This window comes from Denticeps clupeoides, chromosome 4 (genome assembly GCF_900700375.1).
Source record: "Denticeps clupeoides chromosome 4, fDenClu1.1, whole genome shotgun sequence".
Taxonomy (NCBI): domain Eukaryota; kingdom Metazoa; phylum Chordata; class Actinopteri; order Clupeiformes; family Denticipitidae; genus Denticeps; species Denticeps clupeoides.
In genome coordinates, this window is record NC_041710.1 from 26,845,194 (window position 1) to 26,858,339 (window position 13,146).

The 13,146-nt window shown below is 44.6% G+C and overlaps 1 protein-coding gene across 11 annotated transcripts in view; it reads right to left on the reverse strand.

The window, feature by feature from the left end:
• Positions 1-9,441: 9,441 nt before the first annotated feature.
• The window catches only part of adgrl3.1 (adhesion G protein-coupled receptor L3.1), a 111,724-nt gene continuing 108,019 nt past the window's right edge, over positions 9,442-13,146 (reverse strand). For 2 of the 11 annotated variants that reach the window (XM_028975549.1, XM_028975547.1), the window contains exons 23-25: positions 13,015-13,143; positions 11,670-11,687; positions 9,442-10,898 (exon numbers count right to left, since the gene is read on the reverse strand). In XM_028975549.1, coding sequence (XP_028831382.1) covers positions 9,937-10,898; positions 11,670-11,687; positions 13,015-13,143 — 1,109 coding nt within the window. In that variant the 3' untranslated portion in view covers positions 9,442-9,936. The remainder of the gene's footprint in view (positions 10,899-11,669; positions 11,688-13,014; positions 13,144-13,146) is intronic. The other 9 variants (XM_028975558.1, XM_028975552.1, XM_028975551.1 and 6 more) reach the window with 6 other exon arrangements.

Here is a 13,146-nt window from a genome sequence, read left to right on the forward strand (position 1 = left end):
TGTCTAAGCAGAAAAGGTAGAATCTGCACTGCAGGGTTATTTAATCTGATCATTAATCAGCGAGTGCTTACGACCAGGGACAAAGCGTTATAGAGCTGTGTGTGTGTGTGTGTGTGTGTGTGTGTAGCTGTGTGTCCACCATCTGTGCAGTGAAAGGTGCTCTTGTGAGGATCCATCTTGGGCAGTTAACTATGATGAGTGAGTTTATGCAGAATCTGGATCTGTGGTCTACGATGGCCTGTCAGTGTGAGTGTGTTTGTGTGTGTGTGTGTGTGGGCATGTGTGTGTGTGTGTGTGTGCCTCTGGGACCAGAGTGCAATATCCTCCTGTAGATTATTGCATCTCTGGTGCTGTTGCTGGCAGACAGCCATAATAAAAGCCAAGTATTGAAATAAAATAAAAAATGTTATATGTAAGAAATAAATTGTAAGGGCTCCTGCAAGAGGACCGTCGCTGTTTGCAGATTAGTCACACTGACCTTCAGATCATTTTCGGTAAGATATTGACTGCCGCGACGGTGACAGGAAGCGCTGCACAGACCGCGTCTGTGTTTTACATCGTGTTAAATAATTAATTAGGGCATACAGTATATCGCAATGTCCTTATAATTAACTTTATAATGATGACATTGAAACAGGGTAATTAAAACAAATCACTATGGAGCATTTCATACTACGAGGTGACACGCCCAAATCCATTTGCCTATTCACCAGAGATTTTAATCTAAAAATAAATAAATACGAAATGATTTAAAAAATAGATTTGGATGCTGAGTGACAGGCTCCCACTTGCTTTTTTTTCGTTTTCGGAAACAGGTGCAATTATTTCCCCTGTCAGACAAGAACATCATTTTGAACCACCATCAAAACGACAGAGGACTCTCTCCTTTTTCACCTTCTGACATAATGGTGGCCATTTCAGGCCTCGGGTCACCTGGCAACGGACAGGCTGATGCGTGTGTCCCAGGAGATAAGACGCCGCAGGAGCATTATCTGTATCTGCCGCTTACCGCGGCACGTCACTCACCTCTCAATAAGTCAAAGGGCCGCTGCTCCACTCTGCGGGACACCCTTAAACGTGGTGTTGTCACATTTAGGTGGGGAATGTCACACTTAAAAGTGCCCTGTATGATGTGTGGGCTACCGGGGGGGAAGTGCGGGCGGATCAATCAAGTCCCTCAAAGTGATGATTTCAAAAAAGCGGAAGAGGGTTCCAGAAAAGGCATTAGGGCCTGAGATCAGAGCGCAGGGCGCTCAGCTGACCTGTTGCGCTGTAAAAATTCGAGTGTGTGATGTTATGTCAGCGCGTTGCGGTTGGTCTGCAGTCCAGTCCAAAAAAAGAAGGGAAAAAAAAACGCAGATTTCTTTCGGTTCTGAGAGGATTAAGCTTTTTCCTCCATCACCTGCCAGCGGAACCAACTGGCCTATAATCCAGACCCAGGTTCAAATCCCACTTACTACCATACAATGAAATGTTATATTCCTCAAAAGAAGCGTTTCTTTCATTGCCACGGATTTAGGGGATGTTGTTAGTTGACATTTCAGGTACAATATGGCTTTTTAAAAATTCTGCAGAGGAGGTATTGTATAAGATCACAGGGATCACAGGGGCGGTCACTGCAAATAGGGGGCTTTGTTCGTGATGCTGAGGAACACCCTGAGGTGAAGTGCTAATAACATCTCCCTTAGGAGCCCACACTGCTGGCCAACAAGGTGAAAAACTTCAACCAGCCAGAAGAAAAGAAAAGGATGACAATCTTTTCAAAACATACACATTTGACAATTGCAATTAGAATTGAGAACATAATCACTTTTGAAATTCATACTAATTTGTATGATTACTGCTTTGCACACTCTTGGCATTCTCTCAATGAGCTTCAAGAGGTCGTCACCTGAAATGGTCTTGAAGGAGTTCCCAGAGGTGTTTAGCACTTGTTGGCCCCTTTGCCTTCACTCTGCGGTCCAGCTCACCCCAAACTATCTCGATTGGGTTCAGGTCCGGTGACTGTGGAGACCAGGTCTCCATAACTCCACATGTGTTAATTCATAGTTTTGATGCCTTCAGTGAGAATCTACCAATGTAAATGGTCATGAAAATGAAGAAAACACATGATATATATATATATATATATATATATGGGGTTTGAACCTGTGACTTTGTGGTCTTCTGTTTCATAGGCGAGTGAAGGCTACGAATATGAGCATCCTCAGGACACTTGGCCCGTGCCAGGAATTATCCAGACATTATGATATAGACTTATAGACTATATCATAGACTAGATATAGACTTATAGAAGGTTGCCGGTTCGAAGGGCACCGTCCCCACACGCTGCTCCCCAGGCGCCTGTCATGGCTGCCCACTGCTCACCAAGGGTGATGGTTAAAAGCAGAGGACACATTTCGTTGTGTCACCGTGTGCTATGCTGTAATGTTTCACAATGACTTCCACTTTATGTGCTTGTAATGAATGCATTCTCTGAAATGAGAGGTGCATAATAACACTCGCTGTTTCAGTCGTTTTATTTAAAGAACGCTGACTTCTGCCCCTTCACCGTCAGACAGGGTCTTTCAGGCAGATGCAGACTGATGAAGTTGAGTGGATTCAAGGACACCCTGCACTCCATTCAATAATCCATTCAATCTTTTAACATTAAGGCATTTCAAAGTAATATTTTGTGTCCATTGTGATCGCTCTGATGTTGAAACTCAAAAAAAAGGTAAGGCTTTTTGTTTCTAATCAATAATGATTCTGTTCAATTTATATGTGGAGTTTGTGAACAGATGGAACATAAATAAAAGGTACTCACGTCTTATTCATGTCTTTCAGAAACTGAAAACTTGTCTTTCATCCACGATTGAAATGATGTTGCATGGACCTGTAATTTCTAGGTTATTTCAGGTAAAATTCTAGGTTGTGTAAGCCTTGTGGGAACATTGTAGCAAATAATTAAAAGAGTTGACTTATTTTGCACAATATATCTGTAATTTATTTTGTAATATATCTGTAATAATAGAAACTGTATTAAAGGCACAATGCATAAACATAAAATGTGAGAATTATTATGATTCATTCTGCAGTTTAAGCTACTATTAGTTCATGTTTACACCGAAAGCATGCACATTCATTTACAATAATAGACATAATCATTACCAGAGAACAAAAGAATATTTTTCAAGACAGAGATTCGTTATGCAGGTGGCGGTAATGTCCGGCGTTGCCATAGATACCTTTTCTTTTTTTAAACAAAGATCCATTCTTCTCTGTGGCACAAGCGCTGCCCAGGGTTTTCTCAGGAAAAAGACACATTGGCGTGCAAAGCTGTCGGAGCACCAAGCGCCCCCCTGAGCCCCCGTGCCACGGCGTGACCTTGAGGACTGAAGTTTCCTTCAAAGACGCTCCGAGCCCAGAATGTACCACACGCCCGCCCCGCGGGTGGGCCATCGCTACAGCAACGAAACAGCGGCCGCTGCATTAATATGATGCATTAGCAGCACTGACGAACTTGAAGGCACGGCAAGGAGGCTTGATTTGTCTCGTTTTAAGGATCCCTCCTCACCTTTCCCTCCGCCTCTGCCGCTTCTCTCCCACCCTCCCGCCTCCCTGCCAGTATGTCACCAGAGCATTTCTAAATTCTTAATGAGTCAAGATACAGCTTTTACATGTCAATGGACCTTAAATTACATTTTAAATTCAGATGAGGCCTTTTCAGAAAACCTGACAAATGTGTCTGGGTATTTACTTACTGAGCATGTGGCTGCGTGAAGCAGCACTTTTCCTTCTGTCTTTCTTTCTTTTTGTCTCCCTGTCATGTTCCAGCATCACTGCCACTCGAACCCCGCCCTCCACACACACACACACACACACACACACACAAAAACGATCACGCGCTTCATCGCCAAAACTACTACGGTGTCCTTCAAACACAAACCCTCACTGTGACTCCCCCCCTACCGCAGCTTTAACGTTTCCCCATGACCCCCTCGTGACCTTTATAACCCACCCCAGGCAAACCAATGCCCTTTTCTTCACTGGACAACACTCAGCCGAGTCTCCTGAGGCTCAGGGGGACTGTTGTGATTCTGCCCGCGATATAATACCTCACCGACATCCTCTGTTGTCATGGAGACTCTGTTTAATAAATCCGAAAAAAGAGAATGAAAAATGAGAGGGATGGGCAGAAAGATAAGGTTTCATAAATCAGAGGGGGGCAGAGATATTCGGCAGGGTGGGTAATGAAGGTACTTGAACACACATCTCAGGCGATGTAAACAGGCAAGGTGAGGCAAGTTCTCTATGAATGAGGAGACACTCAAAATTTTCTCTGTCATTCACGCATTTTCCATGTCAAGCCGCAATATTTCTGAAGCAGACGGACCGAGACACTCTAATCCGCTGATACGCTCCTCTCCCGCATGAGAAAAAAGAAAAAAAAAAATCCTATACAAGAGATATATTAAGTATGCAGCGGTGAGGCCTGACCTCAAAAAACACTCAGCGCCCACTTGCACCGGCCTCCGTCCCGCCGGCCAATTACAGTGAATAATTTAAACCACCTTGTGTACCTGTTAAGTGTTTTCCCGCGATGAGCGCTCTTACAGAAAATTACGGTGGGTCGACCAGGAGCCCAACACGCCGGGGGTCGGGATGCAGTCACCCGGCTCCTGAATTAACTTTCTAGGTCGGCGGAGCCACGTGGCTGGAGATGTTCACGCAGTGAGGAAACTTCTAATTGCCTCATTCACAGATCTGTCATAGTTTAACAATTAAGTTATCATGGGGGTTTGGAATTACCTCAATATAGTTTTGTTAATTGGAACTCATTTAAACGATTTCACTTCGTTGAAGCTTCTGCTTGTACAGCTTTGAAAACACCCCAAGATGCTCATGATTATGTGGGCAACCAAAATAGCTTCGTAAAATTATCCATTGATTATGGGATGCACAGTGACCTCACACCTCCAAGGCTAAATACCGGCATGGGCCTTGTGTGTGTGTGCCGCTTGCCTGCTCTCCTCGTTGTGGGTCTCCTTGGGGTTCTCCGGTTTCCTCCCACCCCCCAAAGTCTTGAAGCCTAGGTGGACTGGTGAAGGTGTGAGTGAACAGTATGTGTGTGTGTGCGCACCCTGCGGTGGGCTGGCCTGACCCGGAGTGACCGGATTATGCAGCGCACTGAAACATTAGAAGATCTGGCCAGGTTTCGGCTGCAGTTGAGTGGCGTGGTGGTTTATGAAACTCCACATACTGGGTGAAAGCTTTACATTTCAGAGTTATGAAAAGCAATCAAAAAATATTAACGCCAAAAAATGTTATTCAAAATGACATCCTATTGTACAGGGAGTGCAGAATTATTAGGCAAATGAGTATTTTGTCCACATCATCCTCTTCATGCATGTTGTCTTACTCCAAGCTGTATAGGCTCGAAAGCCTACTACCAATTAAGCATATTAGGTGATGTGCATCTCTGTAATGAGAAGGGGTGTGGTCTAATGACATCAACACCCTATATCAGGTGTGCATAATTATTAGGCAACTTCCTTTGGCAAAAGAAGGACTTGACAGGCTCAGAAAAGTAAAAAATAGTGAGCTATCTTGCAGAGGGATGCAGCACTCTTAAAATTGTCAAGCTTCTGAAGCGTGATCATCGAACAATCAAGCGTTTCATTCAAAATAGTCAACAGGGTCGCAAGAAGTGTGTGGAAAAACCAAGGCGCAAAATAACTGCCCATGAACTGAGAAAAGTCAAGCGTGCAGCTGCCAAGATGCCACTTGCCACCAGTTTGGCCATATTTCAGAGCTGCAACATCACTGGAGTGCCCAAAAGCACAAGGTGTGCAATACTCAGAGACATGGCCAAGGTAAGAAAGGCTGAAAGACGACCACCACTGAACAAGACACACAAGCTGAAACGTCAAGACTGGGCCAAGAAATATCTCAAGACTGATTTTATGGTTTTATGGATTGATGAAATGAGAGTGAGTCTTGATGGGCCAGATGAATGGGCCCGTGGCTGGATTGGTAAATGGCAGAGAGCTCCAGTCCGACTCCCAATCCTGGCTGGCAAGAAAGGGTATAAAATAAGAAAAACTAATGACATGGCCTCCTTGTTCACCTGATCTGAACCCCATTGAGAACCTGTGGTCCATCAAATGTGAGATTTACAAGGAGGGAAAACAGTACACCTTTCTGAACAGTGTCTGGGAGGCTGTGGTTGCTGCTGCACGCAGAATGTTGCTGCATGTCAGAAATGTATATTTGTGAATGTGGAGATGTTATATTGGTTTCACTGGTAAAAATAAATAATTGAAATGGGTATATATTTGTTTTTTGCTAAGTTTCCTAATAATTATGCACAGTAATAGTCACCTGCACACACAGATATCCCCCTCAAATAGCTAAAAATAAAAACAAACTAAAACCTACTTCCAAAAACATTCAGCTATGATATTAATGAGTTTTTTGGGTTCATTGAGAACATGGTTGTTCTTCAATTAATAAAATTATTCCTCAAAAATACAACTTGCCTAATAATTCTGCACTCCCTGTAGTTATCAAAACCTAGAGAGCAGCACTGATCCTTAATCAATAATCAATTTACCTTTCATAGACCCGGGACCCTCCTGGCCAGCAGAAATGGCTTTTGCCGTTGAATGATACCCCACCCCCCCCCCCCCCCCCCCCCCCCCCCCCTCATCTAATTTATTAATTTATTTTTAAGGGACTTTTAAGGGACCTGCGTGACGCTCAGCCTCCAGCCACGAACTGACCCAAATAGCCCAGCGGCGCTTAATGAACCTGCTAGCGAGTCACGGGAAAATGGGACACAGGATTCTCCCCGCACGTCGCGAATCAGGCCACAGGCTGAGCGCGTTCACACTTGCGTCACACAGAAAGTCCCGCCGTCGTCATGCTTCAGGTTTACTCAGAGCAGCACAGAGGGACTACTCTGACACACAGTAATTTACACATACAAATCGATATGCAATAGACAATTTTACCATATTAGACATACAGTACAGGCCAAAAAGCGTTTTCTTTATTTTCATGACCATTTACGTTGGTAGATTTTCACTGAAGGCATCAAAACTATGAATGAACACATGTGGAGTTATGTACTTAACAAAAAAAGGTGAAATAACTGAAAACATGTTTTATATTCTAGTTTCTTTGCTCTGATTACTGCTTTGCACTCTTGGCATTCTCTCGATGAGCTTCAAGAGGTCGTCACCTGAAATGGTTCTCCAACAGTCTTGAAGGAGTTCCCAGAGGTGTTTAGCACTTGTTGGCCACTTTGCCTTCACTCTGCGGTCCAGCTCACCCCAAACCATCTGGATTGGGTTCAGGTCCGGTGACTGTGGAGGCCAGGTCTCCACTTTTTGTTAAGTACATAACTGTACTGTAAGAAATAAGAATCAACCAATTCTAGCCAATAACCTTCAACCACACTTACTACCATTGTGTCCCTAAGCAAGACACTTAACCCTGAGTGTCTCTTGGGTGGACTGTCCTCGTAAATGCTGAATGTAAGTCGATAAATGCTGAAGATGTAAATGAAAGTGTCAGTCAGAAAGATCAGAATTTTTTTTAGTACCGGATCTGTCCTGAACTATGATGACCCCGGTCATTTGATATTTACACCTGTAGCTCCACCTCTGTGGTGAATAAGTCCACAATGGACGCTCTCCCCTTTTGCTTTCTGTACAAAGACTCTCGGCTCTGGTGTCCCAAGTTGTGACTGCTGTACATGCAGGACGTGTCACACGCGGCCAAGGGACATGATTGACAGGCAGGGCCACTTGACATTTTGTGCCGTTTGTGTGCAAGCACGGCACAGAAATCGATAGGTGGTGATTATGCTTTGTTTGCTCTGGATGACTGACCAAATGGCGCATAATTAATGAGTCGAATCGTCATATTTCCCACGAAGGCAGCGGCGTCAGGCTTCTCATCCAGGCCATTCACCTTCGCTGCGGGACTGATGTTCAAATGTCTAATTGAGTGTGGCATCAATAAATAAACACACCAACAAACAAATCCGTGTGCCGCCACTCTTTGCGTTGCAGCATTCATTGACTATAGGATCGCTGGGAAAAAAAAGACATGAGTGAAAGACACACAGCTCTCTTGGGTGAAATGTTGTAAATTTTACTCAATAATTTATTTTGTTGGCAAACAACTTTTCACTGTTACAACAAATATTAGTTATGATATCATTCAACTCCCAAACTCATACAAAATAGTAGAATAAATAATAATCATTAATTACTGTAGTACTGATGAGAGTAAAAAAAAAAGGATCAGTGCGTTTTTTTTTTTTTGTTTTTTTTATGTCACGTCTGGTCGTCTTCCATTAAGTTTGGGATTTTTTTATTATTTTTTTTTCCAAGAAAAAAACAACAACAAACAGAATCATATCCTTTGGGATGTCGACTTTTTGGTGTGAGGGAAGTAATCGTTTGTATGTGCAAGCTACTGTCTACCCAGTCTCTCCACCCAATCAGTGTTTATCCCTTCCGGGTAATCTCAGACTAAATTTCTGTCTTTTATTTGCTTCATTTCGAGTGATATGCCGGTGTGCCTGTTTGAGAGTCTTCTGGCCTATGAACACATCGTTCTCGGTACGTGAAAATAAAACACCACTAAGTTCTGTGCTCTACGAATGTGCGGGTGTCCAGTCACTTGCTAAGTTAATATGATTTGCATGTCACAGCTTTAAAAAAAAAAAAACCCAAAAAACATTTCCATGTTGTAGCTGAGCCACGTGTCCCTTTTAGATTACGTCTACTTTAGTAGAAAACAAAGGTATAATAAGTACAGTAGGGAAATAAAAAAGTGATGAATGCACTGGGGTGGAGCTTGTTCTGTTCTAAGCAGGAGCGAAAGAGAGAGAGAGAGAGAGACAGAGAAAGAGAGCAAGAGGGACAGAGAGATAGAACAGATGATAGAGAGCAAGGATCACTCCTAGTGGCACTGTACGGTTAAAAAAATGTAAAATAATGGAGTGTCAGAGAACAAAAAATACGTTTCTAGTAATATACACGATCGGACAAAAGAAAAAAGACGGAGCCAAAAATGAAAAAAACATGAAATGCATATTATCATATGCAGCCTTTGTATCTGTACATTTTACATAGAAATTCATTATATTTCTTTGCAGTTTTTGTATTACCTTTTTTTCCCAGTAACTGAAAGGCATATGAAAAAAGAAATGGGGGTAAGATTAGATGCGTGCTCAGTCTGTGATTATAAAATGCTTTTCCTTGTGGTGTTCACTCACGTTGGGAAGAAAGGAAAATTGAGAAGGAAAGAAAAAAGTTTTTTTTAAAGAAATAAAACGCTGATTTAAAAACTTGCAGGAATGTGCGAGGAGGAATGCAGCAGTTCAACAGTAAGGAAGAAATGTGTAGTATGATACATATGTTTATGTTTTTGTGTAATTTTTTCCCATGTATATCATACATACTCCGTATGGCAGGTAGCCTGAACTCCTCTCCAATCTCTCTGCAAAGCGCTGTCCAGCACCTTAATCAAATCCGTCAGTGGGACAAAACTCCGCAGCTGACTTGTTTTTCTCGGTGAGCTCCTCCGTGCGGAGCCGTTCGGGGGTCCGGGCGTGGAGCGAACCAGTCGGCAGACAGGAAATGTTGAGTTCAGCGAAGAGAAAAAGAAAAACGGATCACGCCAGACAGGTGTCCACTGCCGAGGTGGGAACGCGGGTACGTGTCAACATCCAGACAATGTCTCTCGATGCGTCCGGACCACCCTCCTCGTCTCGCAGCCCCATGCCCTGAATGTCATGGTTTCGTGGTTCTAAGGTGTAGGGTAGGATGCCCTGGTCCTCGCAGGATTGGGACAACACACGTACACACTTGCGCATAAACACACACGCATATACACACTCACACACACCTTGGGTAGTCCAGTGGCCCAGGTACCTGCCTATAGGCTTGTCACCAGGTGGGAGGGGTCCTGTGGGGGCTCCTCTGGGGACGAATCCTCTTTCTCGGGGGCCACGATGAACCCGTCGCTGCTCCCGCGGCCCATCTGGTAGTAGTTGTGCAGGTCGTGGACGTGGTTGCGGGAGCCCAGGTTGGGCATGCTCTTGTAGTAAACGTCCTCGGCGTCCATGCTGCCGCCGCTCTTGCCGTTGGGCAGCTGCAGGTCGCTGCCTTCCTCCTCGTCCTCCTCGTCCTCCTCGTCCTCGTCGTCGTGGATGCCGTTGATCATGTCGCTGTGCGGGAGGTCGGTGAGCGCCGGCATGCTGGTGTACAGCGAGTCCCTGTGCGGCAGCGCCGGCGAGTGCGAGTGCGCCTGCGAGCCGGCGGCCTCGGCCGAGTGGTCGTTGGTGAGCAGGGGGAAGAAGCTCTCGTTGTTCTCCTGAGCCGGGAGCCTCCGTCTGGTGGAGAAGGTGTGCAAGGTTTGGTGCTGGTCGGGCGGGGGGTGGGGCCTCGGGGGCAGCAGCGGCGCCTGCGACTCCTCCCGGATGATGTCCAGGCCGAGTCCGCCGGCCTCGTCGTGGGGGAATGCCGCCGGGTTGTCCAGGACCATGCCGTCGTCCTTGCTCCCGCCGCCTCCGCTTCCTGCTCCGCCCAGGGTGGAGGCGGCGCCCACGCTGCCGCCGTTGCCGATGTTGTTGACCATCTTGTTGACGAGGTTGCGGCTGTGCTCGCTGGGCCGCTGGTCGTGGTTGTTCAGGTAGGACGGGATGTAGTTGGAGGCCAGTTCCTTGAGGATCTTCTTCTCCAGCGTGGTCTCCTTGTGCGTGTTGTACCCGCGGTCGATGATCTGCACGCAGTCGCTCAGGTACTCGCCGACGGGCATGGTGTAGCTGTTCACGTGGTTGCCGTTAAGCGGCAGCGTGTCCATGACGCTGGAGTCTCGCACGTTGTTGAGGATTCCTTCTGGAGGCAAGACAAAAGATTTGGGTTTGAGCCGGGATAACCCCCCCCCCCTCCTCCTCCCGGATAGAGAGTACATTAACCGTCCGGACCGTGACTAGCTTGGATGGATGTGAGAGAAAGCCCCTCCACACGTGGTTCCAATCAAACTAACTCCCACTTTTCTTACGTAATTACGTCCTGCTAGAAGGACTTCTTTCAATGTTATTTTCTTTGGCAGATATCAAAATAAGTATTATGTCTGACTCAAGGCAAAAAAAATAATATATATATACACACACACACACACATAAATGACACTGTAACACTGTGTGACAATAGAAACAAGACTTTCAGGCACGGATAAAAGACAAACACAAGTAAATAAATGCTCACTGGCAGGTATGCGCTCTTTTCTCTCACCCGCTGCCGATAGGTGGCTTGTTGATTGGTCGCATATCATTAAGTGCCTGTATTTGTCTCTTAACTGCTACTGGTATTATTATGTTATTATGATACAGATGGGAGCGGCCAGCTGGAGCTGCTCTGGACAAGGAACACGATGTAGAACATATTTATCCAGCACAATACCATAATAAAATGAAACTCATAAGAGTGGCTTTCGAAGAAAAGTTTATCATTTAAAGATTTTTGGAATTGGGCTGATTGTTAAATAATGAATTTTATTGATGGTGAGTGGGTTTTTTGGCAGCCCCGTAGGAAGAGAAGAGAAAGCAAACCCCAGGTCGCTTCACACATGATGCTCAACAGTGATAGGACATGCTACTCGCGTACTTGAGTCTCTGTAGGGAGCTATGGAACAGCGTGGTGGAGAGAAGAGAAAGAGAGAGAGACAGTGTGAGATTACACAGATATTGCACATATGAGAAGACTAAATACACACCCGCTGAGACATGGGCAGACACAACGCACAACGGAGTCCTAGAGACTCCGAAGTGGGACAAACAGTCCCTGCATTATCATCTGATGGCATTACAGAACCAAGGCAATAAAACAGGGTTTTCCATCCACTTGAACTCATACTGAGCTAATATTGCACGGTTGAAGTAATCTTAAAAGGAACTGTGGATTTATATGGAGAACAGTGCATGTTTAAAGAGATTACGAGATATTTAACAAATACTTTCTCGACAAAAAAAAAAAAAACACACACACACAATAAAAAAAAATTACTAATAACCAGCACCGGGGAACAATACAACACAACACGAGCCACATATGACAGCACAGCACAAGAGCACAAGAGCTGGTAAGCACACAAATGATGCTACAAAATGTCTGGTACACATGAGTTCCAGCTGGGATGTCAAATTTACTGACGAATATGAGTTTTTTTCAGATTTTCGGAACACTGATGGGATTTGCCTGAACAAATTCCAGCCAATCACTTTTAAAGTTCTCAAATAAATGATTTTAATGGTGCCCGATAGAACGTAAAACAAAAAACATCCTTTTCAAGTGCTGCAAAAATTGCACAGGAAGTGCTAGGATTAAGGCTGTAAAATATTTCCACAGCCGCTCCGCCAGCAATCTGTTTTTTTCCATTTTAAAATTGCGTTGGTCCAATTATATTCTGTGCTGTGACAGTTAACCTTAGAGTAACGTAACTTAACAGTTAACCTAACACCCGTTTCATTCTAATATGTCAAAAATTATACAGTCTGGCCCATTATATGTATTGTTGTATGGAAACTGTTCCATATTGCGTGTTCAATGTATTCCACTAGACTAAACTGTATATTTTTAATCCTGGTGGTATTTAAGAAAAAAATTATATTGTCTATTGTATATGGTTCTGGCTGCAGTTGGCCATATACTGGCACCTTCCCGAATATCAGCAGCGTTTTTGCAGTATTATTCCAACACACCTCCGCTGGTCTGTGTTAATAGCCGCAGAGAGCCCAGTGTGTCTTTTAGAACAGTTTTATCTTTCTTTCGTTTTTTTTTTTTTTTTTAAATCCCGACTGGTAGTCATGACGACCTTCTTTGAGAGAGAGAGAAAAAAAAAAAAAAAAAAAGAAATAAAATAAAACCCCGAGTGTCTGCGGAGCTCAGAGAGGTCAGGCGTCCTCCAGCTCGCGCGCAGGCTCGGGACATGGAGAAGACGGCGCTGGCACACCTTGTGTGTTGTACATGCTCACTGAGGGGTTGTTATAGACAGCTGAGTCCCCAAGCAAAGTGTTATAGGGATTGTTAGTGCCATGAGGCCGCAGCAGCGCGTTAGTGATAAGATGGTTTGCCATAGCACCTG